Source organism: Myotis yumanensis, unplaced genomic scaffold, assembly GCF_028538775.1.
Source record: "Myotis yumanensis isolate MYYU_CA2020_CCGP unplaced genomic scaffold, mMyoYum1.0.hap1 SCAF_14, whole genome shotgun sequence".
In the NCBI taxonomy this organism is placed as follows: domain Eukaryota; kingdom Metazoa; phylum Chordata; class Mammalia; order Chiroptera; family Vespertilionidae; genus Myotis; species Myotis yumanensis.
In genome coordinates, this window is record NW_027223765.1 from 44,782,161 (window position 1) to 44,801,185 (window position 19,025).

The window sequence follows — 19,025 nt, forward strand, 5'->3', positions numbered from 1 at the left end:
TTCCCACTTTCCCGTGGACGCTTCTGGGAATTTTACAAGCGAATTGCCTCATGGTTTTTAGCAATTGGTCAGCACAACCTCTCCAAGCCCTCGGGTTCTGCTCCGGCCCCAGGGCCAGTTGGATAAAGCCCATACCACCTGGGCCGCCCCCTCCCCAAATCCTGGCTGCACTGGCTTGCAAAATTCCCAGTTGCTCTGCCCCCTGTAGCTTCACTAGCCCACGCTGTTGTCCACTTCACCCAGTGACCACTGCTTCCTGTTTTTAGGTCACCGAAGAGGCCTATGTCCCAGTGAGTGACATGAACGGCCTGGGCTTTAAACCTTTCGACTTGGTCATTCCGTTTGCGGTCAGAAAAGGAGAAATCACTGGTAAGCACTGTCATGAAAGCTGTCTCATTCTCGCTCACTCGCACTCTCTCGCCTGATCGGTGATTCGCAGTGGTCCCATCGGTCCCCCAGACCTGCATTCCTGATCCCAGCACCCCTGGTTCTTGTGCTGGGGATTGGACCATGAGCTCCTGAGATTGCAGAACATGCCGTGTATCTGTGTGTGCCTCTGAAGAGGTGGTTCATGTATAATTTGCATTATATCCCGGAGAGAGCTGGGGGTTCTCTCTGGGTGGAGAGCTACTGTGTTCAGATACTTCTCAACTGTTGGGTTCCTGTTCCCCCTTTTCCTTCCTCTCAGCTCCCACTTTCCCAGGTGGTGTTGACACAGGTCTGTTGTGCGGCCACTTTCTCTGCTGGCTTCTCCTTGGGTGGAGTCTCTACTGACCCTCTCCTCACAGTCAAGTCCTGTCAGGGTTCTAACTTGTCTTTACAAAGTAGGAAACCCTTTCCTTAGGAGTTGCTGCTGCATTTTGTGGGAGCAGAAGGAACAAAATCAAGGGAAATGCGGGTCTGTTTTCCTGTCCTGGAACGTGGGTGTTTTAGGCAGCAGTGAGTGTTCTTGGGTCTGAAAGCCTATACTCAGAAGGCCACCTGTGCCTCCGTGCGGCTTCTCCGGGGGCAGTCGCTGGTAGGCTCATGGCCCTGTCTCCCTGTGCTCCATAGGAGAGGTCCACATGCCTTCTGGGAAGACAGCCACACCCGAGATTGTGGACAACAAGGACGGCACGGTCACCGTCAGATACGCCCCCACGGAGGTGGGGCTCCATGAGATGCACATCAAGTACATGGGCAGCCACATCCCCGGTGAGTCGGGCTCCGAGCAGGCCCTGCGGGGCTCCAGGACTCAGGAGCCTGGGCTTCTGGGAGGTTTGCTGACGTACAGCCCCCAGCTGTGTGGGAAATAGGTGGCAGGTTGGGGAATGGAGTGTTGGCGTCCCTGTGAAACCGAACGACCTGTGACCCCAGCAGATCCAGCTGATTTCCAGAAGGGATGATGCAGGCCCTTAGGGCTGTGATTGTTTGTCTTTGTCACGATTTCGAGTTTGGCCAAAGGATGAGCTGGAAGGAAACTGTGAGGCGCATCGAGGGACTTTCCAGCCTGGCCTGCGGAGCCCTGTGTGGCGGGGGGTTGGGGGCGGAGGAGGAGGTTGTGAGAAAAGGACAAACTGCCTTCTTCTTTTTTTTAATATATTTTTATTGATTTCAGAGAGGAAGGGAGAGGGAGAGAGAGATAGAAACATCAATGAAGAGAGAGAATCATTGATCCGCTGCCTCCTGCAGGCCCCACACTGGCGATCGAGCCCGCAGCCTAGGCATGTGCCTGCCCGGGAATCGAACTGCGACCTCCGGGTTCGTGGTTTGACGCTCAGCCACTGAGCCACGCTGGCCAGGCCCAGCTGCCCTCTTGTCACACTGCCCTTGACGAGGAAAACCAGCTCAGGTTTCGTGTCCACCATCCAGCACTGTGTTATTCTTGTTCTTTTTCTTAAAAATTTTTGTGTGGAATTTCTTAAAAATTCCTTAAATACATCTCTCTTTTTTTTAATTTAATATTTTGCCACACCACACACATGTGGGCCACATACACAAAGTTTAAAAAATGATGTGGAGAAAGGTGTCCTTCCCACCCATAATGACCCTCACTTGCCCTCTGACTCTTAATTTTCTATGTTGGGTTTCAGAATATGTTTAAGACCCTAAACAGGAAGATAGATTTCTAATCCTTCCTCGTTTTTTACATAAATAGTAGCATCCTCTACACATGATTGTGTCCTTGTCCTTTTTATCTAACGGTGTATGCAGGAGAGCTTTGCACGTCCAAATAATCGAGCGTCTTCAGAGAGCCCGCCCACTGGGTGGCCCGTGGGACGTTAACCATTGCCCCCGTCGGAGGAGTTAGCCTCTGCCCCACCTTTTGCCACAGCGCATAGCCTTTCCCGTTCAGCACGTCCCACTGGCAAAGGCGGACCTGGGAGATGTGGTTCTGTGGGGAGGAGTTTCTGGCCACAGGGACAGGCATCCATCATGTTGCTAGAATTGCCAAGTTGCCTTTCATCGGGGCTCTTCTGAGTCCCACACGCTCCAGCGATGGAGGAGGACGCCTGCTTTTCCCCAGATCGGCCAGTGGATGATGCTACCCAGTTTTGGGATCTTTGCCAAACTGGTGGTTGCAAAAGCAGTATCTCTGTGTTGCTTTATTTGTATTGCTCCTGTGAAGGAGATTGAGCAACTTTCTAAATGTCTAAGCACCATTTGTATTCCTTTTTCTGTGAACTGGACGTTCGTATCCACGGCCTGGTTTCTCTGTTTGGTTATTGGCCCTTTGTGGTGTCCGTTTCTGGGAGCAATTTCAATACTGGAGAGAGTAGCCGTTGGTGATAGGAGTTGCAAATACTTCTCCCAGTTTGATGTTTGCTGTAGTTTATGTGTATATCTGGGCATAATATTTGTTCAAAGCAACTGTGTGTTATCTGCTTCTATTTAAATACCCCAAACATACAGATGTAGAGAAAGTAAAAAAAAAATGTCTTTCTCCCACTTCCTCCTGCCTCCCTGCTGGTCTGTGTACGGATGTTTCTCTTGGTACCAACAAACATGCCTATAATTTTGTTCTGTTTTGTTTTGTTTTTAAAGGAATGGGATAATGATATTAATATTATACAGCAACTTGCCCTTTTCTCTTTTTAATGCAACACATTGTGGATAATCTCTCAAGTTAGGGCATACAGGCTCCCTCATTCTTTAATGACCTGAGAGGAGAGCCTTGTTTATTTAGCCAGCTCCCTATTTGGAAGCCAGCTCTGGTCTTCCGAATTTGCATCTGGCCACAGTGGAAATGGAAGTGCTTGCATGGGACTGGGGTGTGTGTGGGGGGGGGGGGGGGGTGCTGGGGTGTGTGTAAGCGGGTAGAGAGCTGAGGAGAGTAGGTAGAGAGGACCACAGTGGGATAAAGTCCCACATAGTGTGGGGTGGGCTTAGAGGGCCTTACATTTTGCCTTCCCCAAAGATCTTTCCAGCTGTGCTCCCTCTGGTAGTGGGTTATTTCTTCACATGGTTGGCCATTTCCTCCTAATTCAGGAGAGGGGAACGCCCAGCCCATGGCCCACAAAATCATTTGGTCTGGCCCTCCCAAGGCATCAGGGGTGAGTTAATTAAATGTGTGACCAAACAGAGCAGGCTAATTCTTTACGTCGATAATGTTGTGTGGCCTTCGAATGGTGTTATAAATATCCAAATGGCCCTCAGCAGAAAAAAGGCTCCCCACCCCTGTCCTAACTAGTCACCTTGAGCTGGACTCCCCTGTTTTATTCAGCGCCCCTCTCGTCCGGGGCAGCCTTAGGATTGTTTTTCTTGTGTAACATTGAAGGAGCAATAGTGAGTAGACGCCGTTGGTGTCCTAGCATGGTGATCTCCAGCAGAGGCTCAGTGCGTGTTCTGCCTCTGCGTAGGAGACGCCACACCTGCCTGCTGTTAGCAGTGGTTCTCAACCTGTGGGTCGAGACCCCTTTGGCGGTCAAACGACCCTTTGACAGGAGTCACCTAAGACCATCCTGCATATCAGATATTTACATGACGATTCATAACAGTAGCAACATGACAGTTATGAAGTAGCAACGAAAATAATTTTATGGCTGGGTCACAACATGAGGAACTGTATTTAAAGGGCCAGAAGGTTGAGAACCACTGCGTTAGAGGAAGGTGAACACCGCTGTCAGAGGTCTGCATTCCCCCGCGCTGAGTCCATTTTGTTTATGTTCTTTGCTCACCCAGAGAGCCCGCTGCAGTTCTACGTGAACTACCCCAACAGCGGGAGCGTTTCCGCTTACGGTCCAGGGCTGGTGTACGGAGTGGCCAACAAAACCGCCACCTTCACCATCGTCACCGAGGATGCAGGAGAAGGTACTGTGACGTGTGTGTGGTTGTATGCTTTCAGCTTCCCCTTTGAGAATCCAGCAGACACGATCCCAGGATAGCTTTTAAAAAGAAGGCTGTTGGGTAGGAGTGTTTATCTTTTTTGTTTCATGTAAATCTCAGGCACAGCTGCTCTGTCTTCCACCCAAAACGGGACTTTTTGAAGTTCCTGGGGATCTGATTGAAATCAGATCCACGCTGTGAGCTGCTTTATGTGATTTGCCTGAAATTTAAGTGTTTTGGTTGATGACGTTTTTGGTTTTGTTCTTTTTGCACATGTACGTGTATCCGCGGGACCACATGAGTTATTTGGCTCTGGGTGCATGTGCATTGTCTTTGTGGAGATTTTAAAGTCTGTGTTTCTCATGGGATCTCCACATGGCCTCCAGCCTGACCAGCATGGCAGTGTGTGTGACGCTTCCACATGTGCGGTTGACATGTGGGGCTCCAGTCCTTTCTCGTCCGCACATTCCGAAGAGCAGTGAGACCTTCGGGGTGACTTCGGGGCCAGCATGTGGTCTGCCCTTCACCGGGCATAAGCGAAGAGCTCAGAGGTGGGGTGTGGTGCCATAGTCACTGAGTTCTGACCTACGCCCCTTGCCCGCGGCTCACGTGGCCTGTGCCAGTCTGGCGCTCCCGACCTCAGGGCTGCCCTGGATGAGTTGCTGTCCGTGTGGGAAGAAGGGAACACGCCCTGATGGCCCTCCCTCCCGGCTCCCACTCACAGGGGGTCTGGACTTGGCTATCGAGGGGCCCTCAAAGGCCGAGATCAGCTGCATTGACAACAAAGACGGCACGTGCACCGTGACCTACCTGCCCACCCTGCCAGGCGACTACAGCATCCTGGTCAAGTACAATGACAAGCACATCCCTGGCAGCCCCTTCACCGCCAAGATCACAGGTAGGGTTGCCTGACCTGCCGGGGGCTTCCTCGTGGGAGGCCTGGCCACCCCGGCAGCCTGTCTCCGCATCAGACCAGGGCAGCAGGCTAGGTGCCTGGGTTTAGGTTTCACAGAGACTCACTGGGGAGAAACTGGGGGTGCAAGGCCAACTTTGGGCAGGCTAATCCCCCCCTCAGCTGGTAGTCCAGGGAAAAGCACTCATATTTGGAGGGCCATCATTTTGTCCAGTCTGACTCCTGCATGCCAATGGAAGGCCCCCAGATAGAGGCATGCAAATAATACTTATTGCGCGGATATGTGGGCTCACCGATGCCCTTCTGCATCATGGCTGGGTAATTATTCTCTCCCATTTTACAGATGGGAAAACGGAGGCTTGGAGAGATAGTGCTCAGCCAAGTTTCCAAGTGGGTACTCTAGGGTGCAGATTGAGGTTACCTGACCCAAAGGCCTGCCGCTCACCTGTGTGCTCGCTGTGTTCGGATCCTGCGCTCGGTGGGTCATAAAGAAGATGCGCAGTGCGAAGGTCTTGCCCCTGAGTTGTTCAGGCCTGTGCGAAGCAGCCAGCAGCCCTGTGCGGAGCAGGATGAGTGTTTACCTGGGTAATGCCCACGGGGATGGCATGCAGGTGGCAGATGCCTTCACCGGCAAAGACTCATTTAAGAAGTGGTCTGTGAGGACTCAGGCTCCAGCTCCTGCCAGCATCTGGCCTTCCCTTCACCAGGCATAAGTAGAAGTCATTCATTGTTGATTAGGTCCATGAGGCGTGCTTTTTCACTTAACTTTGGGTAACTGCTTCAGGCTGTTCATCTGTAAACGACATGTGGGGTAAAGGCTGCGGAGCACGGGTGACCACGTGTGACGGGCTGTGTTTGGGGGGTGTTTCCCAGATGACAGCAGACGGTGCTCTCAGGTGAAGTTGGGCTCTGCTGCCGACTTCCTGCTGGACATCAGCGAGACCGACCTCAGCACGCTGACGGCCAGCATTAAGGCCCCGTCCGGCCGTGACGAGCCCTGTCTCCTGAAGAGGCTGCCCAATAACCACATCGGTGAGCCCGGGCTGCCTTCCTGGACTGAGCTGGGAGCCTTTGATGGGAGTTGGGGATTCCTTTGGTCCTTTCGGGGGAAGTAGGTAGCGCCCTGGAGTGTGATACGATAAGCCTGCTGGGTCACATGAGTGCATTTCCGTGTTGCGAGATTGACCACCCTTACGTACACTCTGGGGTAGCCAGGAAGTTAGGGAGTCATATGTCCATTCCTGCGAGTGTGTCTGCCTCCCAGCTCCTCTCCTTCATCCCTTGTCCCTCCTCTTACAAACCCTGATGTGTGCCCGGTCCAGGCATCTCCTTCATCCCCCGGGAGGTGGGTGAACACCTGGTCAGCATCAAGAAGAATGGCAACCACGTGGCCAACAGTCCCGTGTCCATCATGGTGGTCCAGTCCGAGATCGGTGATGCCCGCAGAGCCAAAGTCTACGGCCGAGGCCTGTCAGAAGGCCGGACTTTCGAGATGTCGGAGTTCATCGTGGACACACGAGATGCAGGTCTGTGGGTGGTCCCAGGTGAAAGGCCCGGGGCTTTTTGCTCAAGCTTCTTCTTGTTTCATCCTATCAACTCCCTTTTCTTTCTGAGCATCCTTCAGACTGTCTGTCCTTATACATGCATTATCACATAAGCCCCATGACCACTGGGAAAATAGGTGTTGTCTTGTTTTCTAAATGAGGAACCTGAGGCTCACAGGGGTCAACAGCCCCCTGCTTCTGGCATTTGAACCCAGAACCACTACAACTCCCAGATCTCTCTCTCTCTCTCTCATTATCTGTACTCCCAACATCCTGCTCTCAGCTCCCCAGGTCTCCTGGATTCATCCCCAGCAAAGGCTGTTGGGCCAGCTGGCCAGGACCATGTTCCGCTCACAGTGCTTTCGTGGAAATGATGAATCTCTTCCCGTTTCCTCTCTGAGATGGTTTGAGTAGCCTGGGCCTCCCCAACCTACTGCCACAGCAGCGCCTTCATCTTCCGCCTTCTTGAGTGATGTCTGAATTGGTGACTTCCAGACAAAGACTTAGTCCTGGGGGAAAGGGCTGGGCAATTTCTGGTCCAGATGGGCAGATCCTCGTGTTGTTAAACCTTCATATCTGCTGTCTTCCTGGTCCCCTGGCTAGAGATCCAGGGCAGCTTAAAAATTCAAATGTTCAGGCCGGTGGCTGGCGATGAGCCCTCGAGGCAGCGCATGCCGTTCTTGGAGGCGTGTGGGCAGTGTTTTCCCAGGTGGGTTCTGCAGGACAGGTGCTCCAAGGGACAGTGGGACATCCTCCTCCAGAAAGTGGTCCTGTGGTCGGAGTCATGTTCAGGAGGTTGTTCCACTACAGGACTTCTCAGAGCCTTGAACCAGCTCCTCTGCTGGGGGCTGTCTGCAGGAGGGATTGCAGCAACTTTCTTTTAAAAAAAATATATTTTATTGATTTTATACAGAGAGGAAGGGAGAGGGATAGAGAGTTAGAAACATCGATGAGAGAAATATCGATCAGCTGCCTCCTACACACTCCCTACTGGGGATGTGCCCACAACCAAGGCACATGCCCTTGATCGTAATCGAACCTGGGACCCTTGAGTCTGCAGGCTGATGCTCTATCCACTGAGCCAAACCGGTTAGGGCCACAGTGACTTTCTTTTTGCTCTCTGGAAATGGCAGTATGAATTTCTGTGGTCAGGTGTCCGCTCTGCATGCACCGAGCTCCCCCTTCCAAATGAGTTGCTGTCAAAACAGCCCCCGGCTCCGTGTCGCAGGTTACGGTGGCATATCCCTGGCGGTGGAAGGCCCCAGCAAAGTCGACATCCAGACGGAGGACCTGGAGGACGGCACCTGCAAGGTCTCCTACTTCCCCACCGTGCCTGGGGTTTACATCGTCTCTACCAAGTTCGCCGACGAGCACGTGCCCGGTACGCGTGGCCCCCTCTGCCCTCTGCCCGTGCTTGTTTCCTGTAAGGGCTGGCTCTCCCTCGGGCTCTGGGTTGCTCACATAGACCCTCTCGGTTCCTGCAGGGAGCCCGTTTACCGTGAAGATCAGTGGGGAGGGGAGAGTGAAGGAGAGCATCACCCGTACCAGCCGAGCCCCATCTGTGGCCACTGTCGGGAGCATCTGCGACCTGAACCTGAAAATCCCAGGTGAGCATGAGGGGCTCATGGATCAGGGCTGGGGGGGGGAGGGGGTGTGCAGGGGCGGGCATTGGAAATCAAGGCCACTATGGGTGACTTACTTTTAAAATTTCAGTTATAATAGTGTTTTTAATACTTATTTTCACAGAGGCCCATTCAGGAAAAATAAATCTGTTTACCGGCTATCTTTTTCTTCTTCCAAATGAAAATGGGTTTGTTGCATCCCCTGGGAGGAAATAGATACGCTCTTAGACTTTTCATTTAGTTTTTGTCGAATAGAATAACCTCGGTGAGAGATCTGGCCTGGCTGATGCCAGTGTCTGGAAGTTTTAAAGAGACGTCAGCCCAGCAGCACCTTCTAATTCCCATTCATCTCCTTCGTTCCTAAAACTGGAATGAGGGCTGTGCTGCAAGGCTGGCGGGGGGCACATCTAGCCCTTGGGCCATAAATTGTTCCCCATGGGGCCAAATTAGTCAGCAAATCACCGTAGTCTTTCTGAAATGTGGCCCAGGGTCGGTCTGTAAAGAAATCCCCCCAAAGGGAAGGCGCGGAGGCTCCTCTGCCCGCAGCTGGCACGTACTAGCCTCTGGTTGCCCAGATTCTGTGGGACAGACCAGCTAGTCTCCAGATGACCCTCCCGTCCTGGTCTGGCCAGGGGCCCCTTTCCTGCACGGGGTTCCCATCTTTCCTAATATGTCGAGTAACTTTGCTCTGCTCTCTGAGCAATATTTGACGGGTTCTTCCTGTGTAGACACCAGTCACGTGTGAATGTGGTAGCAGCCTCATTACTTTGGTGTCCAGACAGGACCACTTGAACAGAGCTGGGTCGTGACCATAAAGTTCCTGGTTAATGACTCCACAGGACTGCGTTTCGTGTCTGGGCGCCCCACCCTTCACTGGGTTTTCTCATTTCACACGCACCCAACGTCTGTGCCTCGGCTCCTGCAGCCAGTGATCTGTGCCGTGGGCCGCTGTGCCAGGCTGCGGTCACATCGCGTGGGACTGCTGGGCCGCTGTGTCTCAGAGGCTGCGATGCCTTGCCAGCTGCCCTCCAGACCATGAATTGGTGCCCGTTTCCCTCTTTCTTACCAGCACGGGGCACTGGTGTTCCCTCTCACTTGGATCAATCAGATGGAAAAATATAGTGTCCAGTGTTGCGTTTCACTTCCCTGCTCACTGGTGAAGGGACCGTCTTCTTTTGCTTTACTCCGCTCATTTTGCAAATCATCTGTCCCCTCTGCCTCTCGGTATCTTATCTTTGTGTGATGTGGACGGTTACCCTTTCTCTCTAGGCTTCTCTGGCTCTTGACTCCGTTTCACCCTTTTCAGTGACTTGGCACCAGAGGACTCGGTGAGACTCACTCTTCCCCTCGTTGCCTGAATGGTTCTCTTCTGTCAGTTATAATGGAGGACGGCTCACCAGCTGCCAGGTGTCCTCGGACCCAGGCCCTGTGGGGGGACCCTGTCCTCAGCCTCCCTCCCTTCCTCTGTCCTCAGGGCTCACAGTCCTGCGCTGCCCAGCCCAGATCCCGTAGGGCTGGAGGGGGCAGTTTCGCGTGGCTGTAGGTGATGGCATTACTCGGTCGCCAGCATGTGGCGTGCCCGTGCCCACCACGTCAGTGCAGGCACAGCCCTTGGCATGGCACGAGCCCTCGGACGAGGCAGACGTGGTCTGCTTCGCGGTGGGGTGACCCAAAGCGTCGCTTTTCTGCAGTGTGGCGTCTGGTCTTGGGTTTGCTGGGAGCTCTGCTCACGCATGGTTTCCCATTGGCTGCTGGGACTGGCGCGTGTTCATTCACCTTTTCCTCTAAATGCATTTCGTCTTGTTGCCGAGAAGAAATGCCAAGGCTCCGTGAGAGGAGGGATGGCACCGCTTGGTTTTCTGCCCCCATGAGCATGACAGTGGCCATGTGTCGCCTTGGGCTTAGGAACATCTGTGCTGCCGGAGTTTTTGTATTTATGTGCTGTAACTGTCCGCTCAGGCACTGGTTTGAAACTGGTGTGTGGCATTCACTCCAGCCAGGAAGGCTGTGAAAGTGCTCAGTGCCCCTAGAATGCTCTTTGCACTGGTGCCTGGAAGGGCCTGGCTCTTCCCCTGCTGGCCACAGTCCCCCGGGGATTTAAGGGAGACAGGAGGGCAGGTGTCCAGACTGCACACCCCACACCCCACGCTGCACCCGCCTGGCCCTCTGCTGCTTGCCCTGCACGCCCTGTTCTGCTGGGCCCGCACGCTAACCCTTCTCCTCCCCCCCACCTCTCACTCGCTTTCAGAAATCGACAGCAGCGACATGTCGGCCCACGTCACCAGCCCCTCCGGCCGCGTGACCGAAGCAGAGATTGTGCCCGTGGGGAAGAACTCGCACTGTGTTCGGTTTGTGCCCCAGGAGATGGGCGTGCATACCGTCAGCGTCAAGTATCGCGGCCAGCACGTGACCGGCAGCCCCTTCCAGTTCACTGTGGGGCCACTGGGCGAGGGGGGCGCCCACAAGGTCCGGGCAGGAGGCCCCGGCCTGGAGAGGGGAGAAGCAGGAGTTCCAGGTGAGCGATCGGCAGGCTTTTTCCTTGAGGAGAGGAAGGGCTCAGCTGGTGGTGTGAGCACCTTGCACTCCTCACCCTGTTCTAAGGAGACGAGTGTGTGTGTGAGATTCTGACGGGTGGTATTAAGGGGCATTCTTTACAACGAGGCTTCTCTGGCTAAATTCACTCGGCAACTGCTCGTTGACCCAGCGGGCAACCTATGACGGCAGGAGCCTGTCATCAGTTACTGTGTGTGGTGCACCTTAGAGCAGAGGGGAGCGGAAGACTGAGGCTATTTGCAGAGCAGCCTGCAGGGCTGATGTTCTGTGGAACATGCCAGGTTTCTACAAAGCCCACTGTGAAGGTGCCTTCAATGGTGGGTGCTGGTGGGGAGGCCTGTGGGGACAAAACTAAACATGCTCCTCTTTCTCTGGCTTGCCGTGGGTGTGTTCAAAAGATTCCGGCAAACTTTGTGTCGTCATGGGTGGGACCTAGGAGACACGCAGTGCCTTTGCTTGGGTGCTGCTGGGGCCGGGGAAAGAAACGGCCTGTGAATGAGAGTGACCAGCGTTGCAGGGCTGGGCAAGAGGGGCCTCAGCCACACCCCGCCACTAACCAGGTGTTTCTCTCTCAGCCGAGTTCAGCATCTGGACCCGGGAGGCAGGCGCGGGGGGCCTCTCCATCGCTGTTGAAGGCCCCAGCAAGGCTGAGATCACATTTGATGACCATAAAAACGGGTCGTGCGGTGTGTCTTATATTGCCCAAGAGCCTGGTATGTATTCAGGAGCCAACTGAAGACTTTTCTTTGAATGGGGGTGGTTCGGGGGTGAGGAGCAGAAACCCGTGGAGCGAGCTCAAGTAAAAGGAGTTGATCTCTACGGGCACGTGGAGCGCAGCCCAGAAATCCAGGGGCAGAAATGCAGCCAGGCCTCCAAGGGGCAGAAATTCTAGTTCTCATTGTCTGTCTTTCTCCCTCATCCTGTCTGCTTCGGGCTTCATTCAGCTGCTCATTCTTCCTGTTGACCAACCTCGGCCACTGGCCTGTGGGACTGCCCAGAAGAGGGGTTTTACCTGGTATCTGCCCTCCCTGGAGCAGGGTCCTCTACATTTCGTACCATGAACTCCTCTGGCATCTAAAGCCTATGGGGACATCGTTTTGAAACACATATAACATCTATATGTGTTATTGACTATTAATTACATCTCTATATATAAAAGGCTAAGCAATCGTCCAAGTGTCCCACTGGTAGCTATGACATGCACTGACCACCAGGGGGCAGACGCTCAATGCAGGAGCTGCCAAACTGCGGTGACTTGGCAGCAACGGTTCTCGGGTGATGCACCTGGAACCAGAGAGGAGGGAGCCCGATTCCAGGGTGTGTCACCCAAGAACCACCCTCTCGCAATCCAGGACCCCTTGGGGGATGTCGGAGAGCCGGTTTCGGCCCGATCCCTGCAGGCCAGTCCAAGGGACCCCACCTACCCGAGGGACCCTTCTCACTCCGCAGATGCCCTTTGAGCTGCGGCAGCGCCTCAGGTGCGGCCAGCCCAGGAGGGACCACAGGAGGTTGACTCCAGGGCATATCTGGCCCTTCTCTCCCAGTCCCACCCCACCGGCCACCTTCTAATTAATTTCCTTTCAATGTGCACAAATCCGTGCATCGGGGCACTAGTTGGATTATAATAAAAATCAGTTATATCAAAATGCAGTTATCAGAATCTTACAGGAACAAATATGTAACATAGCAAGGTATGCATGTGTTCACTGATACATTAAATCTAAAATTGGGTGACTACCCTAATTTCCAAAAAATTGGGTGACTACCTTAATTGCAAAATAGTGATGAGTATAAATGAGATGTCAAAGTATATGTAAAACTGTAAAATGATATGAAAGTATCTGTGAACCTTGTTGGTGACAAAGTCACAAGTACTTTTTTTTTTTTAACATATTTTTATTGATTTCAGAGAGGTAGAAACATCAATGATGGGAGGGAATCATTGATCAGCTGCCTCCTGCATGCCTCCCACTGGGAATCGAGCCCACAACCCAGGCAAGTGCCCTGCCCAGGAATCGAATCATGACCTCCTGGTTCATAGGTCGATGCTCAACCACTGAGCCACGCCGGCTGGGCTGTCACAAGTACTTTTTTTTTTTTTTTTTTTTTAATATATTTTATTGATTTTTTACAGAGAAGAAGGAAGAGGGACAGAGAGTTAGAAACATCGATGAGAGAGATCGATCAGCTGCCTCCTGCACGCCCCTCACTGGGGATGTGCCCGCAACCAAGGTACATGCCCTTGACTGGAATCGAACCCGGGACCCTTGAGTCCGCAGGCCGACGCTCTATCCACTGAGCCAAACCGGTCCAGCATGTCACAAGTACTTTTAATGTGCTGTGTTTTCTTGTCAACATTTCTAAAGAAAGGAAATGCTAAATATCAGCTAGAGGTTTAGTGAAAGCAAAGATGTAATTTTTTCCCCATTCAGATCTTACGGATCTCCTGCGTTCTATACAGAGGCCCTTTGGGGGACCCTGAGGACTCAAGTTCAGAATCTCTACCCTTGCCCTCTCATGTTGGCCCTGCCTGAGCCAGGCAACCGGGCCTAAACCAATCGGCGAGGCCATGGAGGAGGGCAGGGTCTCTCTGAAGGCATTTTCACAGGAGGCCTCACTGTAACCGCCTTCCTGAATCTCTGAAATGATAGGACTTTCTTGTCCCCACAGGTAACTACGAGGTGTCCATCAAGTTTAACGATGAGCACATCCCCGAAAGTCCCTACCTGGTGCCGGTCATCGCGCCCTCGGACGACGCCCGCCGCCTCACTGTTATGAGCCTTCAGGTGAGACGCAAGGAAGCATCCATGTCCTTGGCCACAGGCCAGCCAGTGAGACCCTGGACTCCCGAGGCCGCTTCAATCCCCGGCGGTGCTGAGGGTCTCAGCCCATTTTGACCACAGATGTTTCCCTTCTCTTGGCAGAGTCAGCTCCCCACTCGGTTAGGACAGGAGACAGTTGAGGGAACAAAACAGAGCCACAGTCAATAAAACAGCCCAGTGGTTGGGGACAAGTTTGTTTTTTAAATATTTATTCAAGAGAAACAAAGGAGGCCCGTTAATAGTTGGTTAAGAGCTAAGGAGAGCTTTCAAAACAAAGCTAACACAAAGCTAACAGTCCAGTGATATGTAGCCTGCAGTTACTGGCTTCTTTTTCCTCAAGGAAATCCATTGTGTTTTATTTTGTTATGGTGATTTATTTATAATAAGTGTGCTGGGCACCTTGCTAAGAACTTGGTCAGTGTTACCTTATTAAACCCTTTCAACAGCCTGGTGAGTGGGCTTCTCTTGACCCCATTTTAAAGATGGAAAAACTGAGGTACAGAGAGCTTATGGCTGCCAGAAACCAGCTAGTATGAGGCAGAGTGAGGTCTTGTGGTTCCATAACATATGAGGTCTTAACTGTGGCCTCCTTAATCGCCACCTTGGGATTGTGGTAGGTGGCTGCATAGTCCAAACCTATTGCAATGCCAGGAAATGCAACTTTTCTCCTGTCTTAAACAGGTCACTGAATTCAAGGTTGCATAGGGGCCTTCAGCTAAACTAAGAACCATTGGAAGATGCTTTGCATCTTTGCTCAGGACGCTGAAAAATAATGAGGTGTCTGAACTAGGAGTAGCAGCAGTTCAGTTGTGCAGTAGCACCAGAATCTCAAAGTATGCGTTCTGGTTAAAGGGCCTTCTAAATAGCCTTACACGGCCCCCAAGTTCTTGAAAATCCTGGATCCATTAAAACCCAGTCTCATATCTCAGACGGCCGATACCACTGGATCTAGTCCCTACACATGGTTTATTTTTGAGATTTCCACCTCACCCCGAGGGGCATTGGTACTGCTAGTTGTTCCCAACATGACAGAGCCCCAGCCAGGATCACCTCCGCAGATTGAAGAGGCCTCATCTGGAGAGAACCGGGGTGCCCACTGGTCGCCGTGGTGCAGATGTTTTTCTTGTGTTTCATTTAAAGGCTTCTTAGCAGAAGTTCCTTTTGTGCCGACTTAACTAAAGCCGAGGGGGGGAGGTAAACCCAGCGCCTGTGGAGGGCAGACAGCTGCCTTCGCGCACCTGGAAGGTGTCTTTCGGATCTTCCAAGGCGTTTATCTCCCTCTTGAGGATTTAGCGGCAAACGGATTCAGGTAACCTCATGGTTCTGTCCAAAGGGGGCTGATCTGCAGAAATCCTCTCCAGCGAGCTTTTCTGTGGAGTCCTCTCATCACAGTTTGGTCGTCAATATTTAAATAAGTACGCAGCAGGCTGTATATCCGGCAAGCGGGGCAGGCGGGCGGGCGGGTCAGCTTCGTCCCTGTTCCTCCCGGGTCACTTGATGCCGAGCAATACGTAAATTATTTATCGGAGGTTTACTGGAGGCCTGCACAGCAACATCTGGGGCTGGTTAGGGGAGAGAGGCACGTATTGTTTTGTCTTGCTTTTGAGGCTTTTTAGAAAATTGGAGTCGGCTGGCATTTTGTGGGGGAGGAGGAGGGGGTGGAGGGATGGGGCTGGGCTGGCGATCAAAGACTCCATCATAATTTTGAGTTTGGTCTATAACCCCAGTCTGTGACCACGAGGGCTGTGCAGCCTAATAGAATGTTCTGAAACAATGGAATCGGCCCCCATCTTCTCTGTGCGATGTGGTAGCCACTAGCCACATGTGTAGCCACTCGCTAGTGTAAGCGAGGAACTGCATTTTAATTATTTAATTTTTATTAATTTAAATCTAAATATACAGTGATATAGCCTCATGTGGCCAGTGACCACTGAATTAGGCAGCCCAGTTTTAGAGCCTTGCGTCTAAGACGCGGGCGCTGAACCTACAGCCTCGGCATCGCCTCGGAACTTAATAGCATCCTAGAGCCCAGGCCCCACCCCAGACCCGCGGAATCGGAATGAGCGTTTTCACAAGGCCCCTGGTGCTTCGATTGCACATTAAGTGTGAACCCTGCTGCTTTAGAGTCATCTGAGCAGGGGCTGCCCAACCAAGTTTACATCAAAACTGCTGACTTGTAAAATGCTGCTGTTCAGGATTGGCTGATCTTAAAATACCTTAAGCACCTAAACTTCTAATCCCTTCTCCCCAGAGAGGCTATAGTTTCCGAGACAAAGCATGGAGAGTGAAGCTGACCCAGTGACTAGCACCGGTTATACTTGTCTCTCTTTTTTTTTTTTTTTTAAGGGTACACACAACTTCAAAATGCATATTTTTTAAACATATTTGTTGTTGATAGTATTATAGATGTCTCCCATTCTCCCTCCTTACCCCTATCTTCCCAGCCCCAACTCCCCCCCCCCCCCCCCCCACTACCTATTGCCGGTGTCCATGGGCTATGCATATAAGTATGTAAGTTCTTTATCTCTTCTCGTCCTCCTGACCCCACATCGAGGTATGTCAGTCTGTTCCAGGCCTCCATGCTTCGGGTCTTAGTTTGTTGGTCAATTCATTTTGAAAAAATGCATATTAATAGTCAATAACCTGACACTTCTGAGCCTTTAGGTATGGGTGAGGCATTATGCTGAGGGCTTTGAATGCATCACTTCATTTCATCCTCACGGCAGCTCTCTGAGCTGGATCCGGTTATTACGCACATTTTACACACGAGGCGACTGAGGCTAAACGGGGTTAAAGGTTAAACGATGTAGTTATAGGTCCGGGAAATGGGAGTGGCCCAGGTCCTGCTGATTGGAAGCCCTGTGTGGTGCCCATGGCATCCCTTTTCCTGTGCAGCCCTTGACAAGTTTATTAAAAGTTCCTCCATTCCTACCCTCCAGATAAAAAATAGCAGTGACATAAAGCGTTGTTCGTATTCCTGAGTGTATGGTTTTGTCAGCCGCCAGGTTCCTCCTCAAAGGAGGGTCTTCGTTTTTATTTTTTATTTTTTTTTTGATGACTTGTTTGGGATGCTGAAACAATAGTCCTATTGATCAGGATGTCTCAAGGCTTCAAACCCCGTAACCTCTTCCAGATGTTCTGGGCACCAGACCCACGCAGCTGTGCGCCTCTGCTTTCTGATATTAATGCTAGAAATGTGGAATGAGCCACCTGCTCCTGTAGGATGTGGCTAACCATGCTGGGCCTGTTTGCAGGAGCACTGTGCCCAGAGTCCCGGCCTGGGTCAGTGTGTGCCACTGAGCAGGCGTGCCGAGAGCCGTAACGTTGTCTGATGTATTAAATTCTCAGGAATCGGGATTAAAGGTTAACCAGCCAGCCTCCTTTGCTATAAGGCTGAATGGGGCAAAAGGAAAGATTGATGCAAAGGTGCACAGCCCCTCCGGAGCCGTGGAAGAATGCCACGTGTCTGAGCTGGAGCCAGGTAAGCTGTACGCAGGGTGTGCGGTCCCAGCACCAGCACCCTCCCCCCCCCCCCAACATGCACCCTGAAGGAGGACCAGCCGGCCTCACCAAGGCCAGCGAGCCCCCAGATTCCCTTTGCTGTTCTTGCCAGACATTGCTTGTAAATTAGGGTGTAAACATTGCCAAGGACAGACAGGGGGACACTTTGAGATTTAATAGCCTCCCTTTTATTCTTGTTTTTGTTCCTGTTCCTCCTCCTCTCTCTCTCTTCTCCTCTCCCTCCTCTTTTTTTTTTTTTTAACAAATACTGCTTTAGTTTTTCATATTCCTTTCACATTACAGTCATTGTGATTTTCTCTCATATTTTAACAAAATCTTACAGATTTTATTATATTGTTGAACTTATGAATAAGTTCACTTTGACCTGACTTCACTCTGAGAAAAGGTCAATGATGTTCACCTTGAAATTTAAAAGAGAATCTGGTGGTGCAGTATACAGATCTTGTAACAGGAACCAACTCCTGAAACCTGTATGTTCATGTTGACCAATGTCACCCCAATAAATTTAATAAAAATATTTTTTAAAAAGAGAATCTGGGTCTCCAGGATGCTTCACAGGAGGCCCAGGATGCTTAATCGCGTAAGATCTCGCCTGCTTCCTTGACGCATGGAATTCCGATGTCAGTCGCTTTGAGACGTTTTGCCAGTGAACATTAAGTGTCAGAGACTTGGCAAGACGTGACTCCTGCTCACAAAGAGTCAAGTAAGGACCTGGCCGCAGCCTGCAGAGCACGTGAGGACCTGTGTGTCACCAGGACCACAGGATTGAGAACCAAATGGTGAAGTTGGTCAGAGCAGGAAAGGAAAGCGTTGTGCCTTGCCAAGGTCAGGAGGGCTTCTCAGAGGAAGTGAACTGACCGTGGGCCCTGATGCATGAGGAAGAGCCCTTAGTCACTGCCATGATTGGGCATTTGCTGTGGCCCTGCCACGTGTACAGTGAGGGCAGAGATCAAGGACCTGGGTCAGCATTACACATCTTTCTCCCTCGGGGCAGAACAGGAAAGGGCAGTGAGGAGCCTTAGAAGACACAGTGTGTCTGTGTGGGGGTGGTGCCTTGATCAGATTTTGGTTTAAGTCTGACCACATCATAGAGAATGTGTTGAAATATCTGAAGGCAGAATGGTCCGTCTGAGAAAATAACATTAATCAGCAGCGTTGGAATGGAGAGGAGGAACTTAGGCCAGAGAACTACAACACTTGGTGACGAGTTTGGCCATAGGGAATGCATGTGAATTCAGAAAGGTTACATGTAGCTTGGTGATTGGGTAGAAAGATGATGCAGCCGTGGGTAGGTGAGGCCTTCGTGAGAGTTTTGAAGTGTCCCTAAGAGATCAAACTAAGGAAGTTTAGTAGATCTCTAGAGCCACTGGGATTTAGCCAACAAGTGAAGTTTGGTATCTGGACCGTCAGCATGCCACAGTTAGGATGCTGTTGGTTGCAAATTACAGAACACCCAACTGAAGCCAACTCCCACAATAAAGGGGTCTGTTCATTCACATCACTGGAAAATGCAGGGTCCCAGGCGCAACAGTTTAATTCAGCCGTGCAGCTGTGTCCTCCAAACCCCCGAATGTCTCTGCCCTCTCTTCTGCTTTGTGGGCCTCACTCTGAGACCGGCCTTCCTCTTGGTGACAAGATGGCTGCAGACCCCGGATTTCCCGTCGTCACACCACACCAATCTTCTCTCCTCAAGAATCTTTCCCAGAATCTAAGATACTCCTCTTCCAGAGATCTCCTGCCAACT

The 19,025-nt window shown here is 51.7% G+C and overlaps 1 protein-coding gene across 8 annotated transcripts in view; it reads left to right on the plus strand.

Annotated features, from left to right (window-relative positions):
• Positions 1 to 19,025, plus strand: part of FLNB (filamin B) — a 134,336-nt gene that overhangs the window by 106,106 nt on the left and 9,205 nt on the right. For all 8 annotated transcript variants that reach the window (XM_070390860.1, XM_070390862.1, XM_070390861.1 and 5 more), the window contains 12 exons: positions 267 to 369; positions 1,054 to 1,194; positions 4,162 to 4,290; positions 5,030 to 5,203; positions 6,092 to 6,250; positions 6,541 to 6,744; positions 7,991 to 8,143; positions 8,247 to 8,369; positions 10,633 to 10,899; positions 11,513 to 11,650; positions 13,608 to 13,723; positions 17,108 to 17,240. In XM_070390860.1, coding sequence (XP_070246961.1) covers positions 267 to 369; positions 1,054 to 1,194; positions 4,162 to 4,290; positions 5,030 to 5,203; positions 6,092 to 6,250; positions 6,541 to 6,744; positions 7,991 to 8,143; positions 8,247 to 8,369; positions 10,633 to 10,899; positions 11,513 to 11,650; positions 13,608 to 13,723; positions 17,108 to 17,240 — 1,840 coding nt within the window. The remainder of the gene's footprint in view (positions 1 to 266; positions 370 to 1,053; positions 1,195 to 4,161; positions 4,291 to 5,029; positions 5,204 to 6,091; positions 6,251 to 6,540; positions 6,745 to 7,990; positions 8,144 to 8,246; positions 8,370 to 10,632; positions 10,900 to 11,512; positions 11,651 to 13,607; positions 13,724 to 17,107; positions 17,241 to 19,025) is intronic.